The 6,496-nt window shown below is 43.0% G+C and overlaps 1 protein-coding gene across 2 annotated transcripts in view; it reads left to right on the top strand.

Moving 5' to 3' along the window:
- The first annotated feature begins 259 nt into the window (after window positions 1-259).
- TRAM1 (translocation associated membrane protein 1) overlaps window positions 260-6,496 on the top strand; it is a 28,857-nt gene continuing 22,620 nt past the window's right edge. Inside the window, exon 1 of one of the 2 annotated variants that reach the window (XM_066266284.1) lies at window positions 260-572. In XM_066266284.1, coding sequence (XP_066122381.1) covers window positions 450-572 — 123 coding nt within the window. In that variant the 5' untranslated portion in view covers window positions 260-449. The remainder of the gene's footprint in view (window positions 573-6,496) is intronic. The other variant, XM_066266282.1, reaches the window with a different exon arrangement.

The raw sequence follows: 6,496 nt of genomic DNA, 5'->3' as shown, positions 1-6,496 counted from the left end.
GCACGCGGCCGCCAGCGAGCCGGCGCGCCCTCAGTCTGTTACCTAGACGCAGAAAGCCCCTGCCTCAAGCTATTTTCAACCCGTGGCCTGGAGCGGAGCAGGGGGCGTGTCGCTCAGGCTCCTTAGCCTCACGGGACCCCAGCCCGCGGCCTCCGGTCCCCAGGCGGCGCTGTGGGCTCGCAGGGGCGGACGCGGCACGAGCGAGCGCTGTCTCCCTGCTGCGCATGCTCGTCCCCGCTATGGGCTCGCTCTTTTTTTTTTTTTTTTTTTTCCGGGCGGCCCCGGCGGCTGCGTACTGGCCGTGGGATGGGAAGTGAAGCCCCAGCGAGCGGCAGCGGCGGGGCTGTGAGGAGCAGCCAGGGGGAGGCGGCGGCGGCGGCTGGTCGGTGAGCAGCGGGGAAGAGCGGAGCCGGAGCGAAACACCTGCAGGCGCGGGCGGCGGCTTCACCATGGCGATTCGCAGGAAGAGCACCAAGAGCCCCCCGATCCTGAGCCACGAATTCGTCGTGCAGAATCACGCAGACATCGTCTCCTGTGTGGCTATGGTTTTCCTGCTGGGGCTCATGTTCGAGGTGAGCCCGCCCCGCGCCCCAACTGCCAGCACCCTCTTCCCGGGCCCCCGTCGTCACCCCGGGGCCGCGGGGACTCGGGCCCGGGGGAGGCACCGGCCCCCCGAGGTGCGGGCCTGGCCGGGGGCCGCCGCATCGCCCCCTGCGCGGACGCGCTGCCCTCCCTCCCGTCGCCGCCCCCTCCCTCCAGCCGCGCAGTTCCTGGTTCCCGCGAAGGGTTACGTGGCAGCCGGCGAGGGGCCGGCGGCTGCGGCGGGGGCGGCCCCTGCTCTGCCGAGCTGGCTGCGGGGGTGGGCGGGTTAGCGTCCGGCCGGCGAGGGCCGGGGCGGCGTGGAGGCCCGGCGTGGGGGCCGCGGGGGCCGCGAGCGCGCGTGCGGGCCGGGGGCCGGTAGTACCGACTTTGGGGTGAACGAGATACGCGGATCCTGGCGCCCGCTGCCCGCTGCCCACTGGAAGGGCGGCAGCCGTGGCAGCGAGGGTCGCACCGATTGTTTGAATTCGTGCTTCCCAGGCTGGGGTTGTCACCCGCCAGTTACTGAACTTTTTGCCCTGACACTTGCTTTCTCCTTAAACAAGATCTGATACATAAATCCAGGCTCTGAACAGCAGTGCCAAAGGGTCGAGTGATTATTTTGTTTGTTTCCTGAAGTAGGAGAGGCTGGAAATGTCAGGAGTGTGTAAATTCTCTTTCCATGTAGTACTTTGATCATTGACTTAACAGCTGTTGAATGTGGATGATAAACTTCGCGAGGTGAACGCGTCATATCCCACGGTTTTCTTTCCATCGCTCCCCTATACACACACACCCATTCTTTACCTCCTTTTCCTTTTTTTCTCGACGGCCTCTAAGCCCTCTCCAAAGTACTAATTATTTTACTTATTTACTGTCTTCTCCCTCCTAAAATGTAAAGACAGACATCTTTGGTTTTTACTGGTCTATTCTCAGTGCCTAGAATAGTGCCTGGGAGTAAGAGCTGCTTTAAAAAATATGTATTGAATGAGTAACATTACTCATTCTTAAAAAAAAAACACAACTACTGAAATGAAACTGCCGGTTAGCAAAGGATGAGTAAAATTTTTAAATGTAGACCATGTAGGTTTTTAAATGTTATTAGTAGGTAACTTAATATTTTATTTTATTTTTCTTGTCTTCAAATGGGCTAGTTACAAGTCTTAATACAGGGGTGGGCAAAAGAAGGTTTACAATTATGAGTATGCGAAGGTTTATACTTGAATTATTTATTATTATTTGTATTACAAGTGTAGACCTACTTTTGCCCACTCCTTTATAGATTTTTTTTTCCCCTGATAATGTAATTTATCTCCACTTAGCCCACTGTGAAGGAGGGAATAGGTATAGTAGAAGGAAAGATAAGAAAATTAATATATGTCACTTGCTTCACTTTTGGCTGGGCCTGTGCTACTTACCTACTGTGTGACCCAAGGTTAAACCTCAGTTTTTTGCTCTATGTAATGACATAACATCATCTGTGCTACTGTCACAGCTGGTAACGCAAGGCATCTGGTTTATAATATGCTGTATGAATGTATGATATTAAAAATGCAATGCTCAACGTTTGTACTCACTTTCTGAATATTCTATTTATACATTCTGCTTTGTTATTAGAAGTAATACTTTTGTGAAAATTTGTCATAACCCATCTCTATATGGTAAGAAGCCCTGACTTTAAAAATATAATTTAGGGGTGCTATTATCTGCAAGGTACGTTTACAGTGCTTTGAGTGAAACAGAATATAAATTAGAAATACTGATACTTAGAAATGGTATAACTTTGCTTTTATGTAAAATATTTTACATTGTCATATCACAATTCTAGGGTAGTTCACCACCTGTACCTTGTCTCATATGTTAATGATTTTTTTTAACCATAAGTGGATTTTGCCTTTATGTAAATCTATAAAGTTTATAAAGCTAAATAGAGACAACAAAGATCTGAAAAGTTTTTGGAGTCAAACAATTAAAGTAGTAGTATATAGGAGAGGGAAGTTTGTGCGAGTTGTCCACTTTACTTACCATATGTTAAAGATTTAGGATTTGAAAGCATATTTATCTACATATGGGAAAAAATTGACTAAGTTGGTTTTGCAATTTGTCTTTTAAAATAATTGCTGATAAATCTCAAAGTTAACATAATTATAGAATGACAGTAATTGTGCTAGAATAATAGAAAAGTTAATGTTTTTACAGTAGAGCTATTAAGCCTTTTGCATAAATATATTGAGGAAATGGCAGGATTTGTGGTGAAATTGACTAAGCAATAACAGATACAATATTACTAGGCAAAATGAAGAACCAATATAAACTATATTGAAGCATAGCTGCTGGAGTTTAAGGGTTCCATGTTCAAGTTAGATCTTTACAGCTTGCTAACTGATGATCTCAGGCATGTCATTTAACTTCTTGGCACTTGTTTCCTTTTCTGTAAAATTAGGCTCATTGGCTACTCTGATAATAAAATTAACTAATGTATGTAAATACCTACCTAGTGGGTGGGCGTATAGGAGATATGCCTTAAGTGGTAACTTTTGTTATTATTTAGATATTTATCAAAGCGGGACAGTAACAAGACAGCATTTTTATGTGAGAGAAGAGTCCAACCATTAGTATCTAAAGAGATTATACAGGGTATGACAAAAGTAGGTTTACAGTTGTTCCTATGGAAAATAATAATACAAGAATAAACTATTTGACATATTCACAACCATAAACCTACTTTTGCCCCACCGGGTATATACTGATAAGATTGATGAAGTGTAGTAGTCTGTTTGGAGGAAATGTAAGAGTTTAATTTCCAGGAAACTTCATGTTACCAAAAATTGCTTACAAATTTTGGAATCATGTTTCTAGTATAGTCAGCATCTGTCCACATAATGCAAATCATGGTCTGTAATTAATGGCTTCATGTTTGAGTTTGGAAAATTGAAACAGTCGATAAAATGTAAGGATACTTGAGAAGCTTTCTGAAAGTGAGGCTAGAAAAGACGAGTTATGGGTTTCCAAGAGGAATATTTTCTTCTGGAAGAGGGTTCCTTTTCAGGTGCTCAGGAGTCTAGGTTGTGTGGCCGTGCAGGTTTGGGAGACATTACAATTACAACCACCTTGGAATAGTTTGGGAGGGGTTTGTTTTTTGTTGTTTTTTTTTTATTTTTATTTATTTATTTTTTACAGAGACAGAGAGTGAGTCAGAGAGAGGGATAGACAGGGACAGACAGACAGGAATGGAGAGAGATGAGAAGCATCAATCATTAGTTTTTCATTGCGCATTGCAACACCTTAGTTGTTCATTGATTGCCCTCTCACATGTGCCTTGACCGCGGGCCTTCAGCAGGCCGAGTAACCCCCTGCTGGAGCCAGCGACCTTGGGTTCAAGCTGGTGGGCTTTTCCTCCAACCAGATGAGCCCGCACTCAAGCTGGCGACCTCCGGGTCCCGAACCCGGGTCCTCTGCATCCAGTCTGACGCTCTATCCACTGTGCCACCGCCTGGTCAGGCGGTTTGTTTTTTTTTAAGCGTGATTTTTTTTCTTCCTTTCTCTCTCTCTCTCTCTCTCTCTCTCTCTCTCTTTCTCTCTCTCTTTCTCTTTTTCTTTCTTTCAGAACTTAATTTTACATATATTTATACTAGTATGTAAAGTTAGCAGGAATTGGAATTTGATATTCAGAAATTGTCCTTTTATCTTATATAGTATTCACACCAACCTCTAACAAGTACAAAATAGTTAACATCTTTGTATAACAACAACAAATACCAAGCCCTAGTGGTGACTGCTTAAAGAAATATTACAGTATTCCTGATGTTGCATATAACAGTTCATTAGTGTGTGGTAACCTCTTTAAGATGTATCTGAGTAAGTCATTTTTTTCTTATAAATGGAAAACATTGCTATAAATGTTCAGAACTGTCATAAACTCAGTAATTTTACCTTTTCGGGAATTACATATTTCTGTAGTGTATTTTATTCCATACTAATTTGTCTTGCTATTAACTAATTATAAAATTAGTTTAACTAAATAAAGCATTGCTGGGTGCAGTTTGAGGCTTATGGAGCCTAGAAATAGCTAGGAATGTGATAACTGGTTTAATTTTTCTATAAACATTTTAGAGCCGTGTAGATGGTATTTTTTTCTCTTATTCTACTTAATGGTTACATGCTAAACTAGCTGGAGGCCAAATAAATAAACAAACAAATTAGCTGAAAGCGAAACTTGAGTTTTATTTGGAAGCCTAGCATTAAAAAATCTAATTTTTTTGTTTTGTTTTGGAATTTGATATTAAATTTATCTTTGAAGAATTTCACCTGTCCTTTGTAAGGGACTCATAAAAAATGTTGCCTTTGCTATGTACTGGTGACCCATGTTATAAACTAGAAACAGAGATATGGTATGTGTTTATGTTTATATATATACTGCTCCAAAAATTAGGGGATATTTTTAAATGAATATGAAGCTATAAAATATCTCCTAGTTTTTGTGAGCAGTTATATATGAAGTCTAAACAAAGATTTAAAAATTAAGTTTAGTCATCAGTCAACTTTATTAAAAATAATTGCATGAAAGCAGTGTTACCTGGAAATCGTTCTGCTGTGATGCATCCCTGTGAATGATTCAAATTGTAACAAGAAGCCTTTCTGACCTTTTCTATTCAAGTGACCTTTATGTATCTACTACAGTTAAGCAACTCACTTTTAGGGTCATACTCTGACTTGATCACATAGGCCTGCCTATTTCCAGATCCTGAATTCTACTGTAGCAGAGGCTCAGCCACAACTGTTGTCTGCCTCACTCATTCTACTGCTCACATGCCTGCTCTCCAGCTAGCCCAAGCGTTTACGGTCCCTTGGCCTTCGTTCCCCCTTTCCTTTTCTCCAGGACATTAGCCCCCTCGTTGCTCTGCTTTCCCTGCAGACTTTAACTACTTATCCTCACTCCCTGTCCCTCCTGATCTTTCTCCCTATTCATCCTGCAAATATCCAGCCATCATTTCAGCCTGCCAAATGCCCTTTCAGTACCTCCCCATTCATGGATTGCTAAAAGGTGCCAGAGAAAGGCATACCCTCACGTTGCCCCACACACGCTCGGTCTCTCTCATCATAAAAACGACATAAGTCTTGACCTGGCATCTGTTGCTAGGTACCACTTTGTTCCTTTTGTTCTTCAGTCCCTGTGATGTAGCTTTTGCTCCCACTTACTTTGTTGAAATTACTCAAGCAATGACCACTGATGACTTCTTAAATTGTCCAGTCCCCATGTCTTTTGAAACTTTGGCTTTATTAACCACATCTGTGTGAAATGTTTCCTCCTTGGCTTTTGGAGTATCAGGCTCTCTCTGATCATTTCTTATTTTGCCACCAGCTTTTTCTCTGCCCACTCCACAGTCTGATGTCTATGAATACTGTACCCTCTCCATAGATGGTTTATGCACCTCCATAGCTTCAACTACTGACTTTAAGTAGAGGCACCCAAAACGTTAGGCGAGGGTCTCCCTGCAGAGTTCCAGATTTAGGCTTTAGTTGCCTACAGAAATTTAAGTTTATCTAGGACTTGGTTTCTTCTCTTTTCCCCCAAACCTGCTATTTCTTTTTTTCCCCCTCATTTTTACTGATAACATTTTTCACTTGGTTGTTCATGCTATGAGCATCAGTGTGTAATTGTTGACTCTTGCTTACCAACCCTTATTTTGCCTCAAAGTCTCACTTTTATCCCACAACCACTTCCTTAGTTCGGGCCTTATTATATTTTTCTTTCTTTTTTTTTTTTTTATTAAGTGAGAGGCAGAGACAGACTCCTGCATGCACCCTGACCGGGATCCACCTGGCAAGCCCCTACCAAGTGATGCTCTGCCCAGCTGGACCGCAGCTCCTTTGCTCAGCAACCGAGCTATTTTAGCACCTGTGGTGGAGGCCATGG

The sequence above is a fragment of the Saccopteryx bilineata genome, chromosome 3 (assembly GCF_036850765.1).
Source record: "Saccopteryx bilineata isolate mSacBil1 chromosome 3, mSacBil1_pri_phased_curated, whole genome shotgun sequence".
NCBI lineage: Eukaryota > Metazoa > Chordata > Mammalia > Chiroptera > Emballonuridae > Saccopteryx > Saccopteryx bilineata.
Note: the sequence above shows the minus strand (reverse complement) of the source record. Positions and strands in the feature narration are given on the sequence as shown.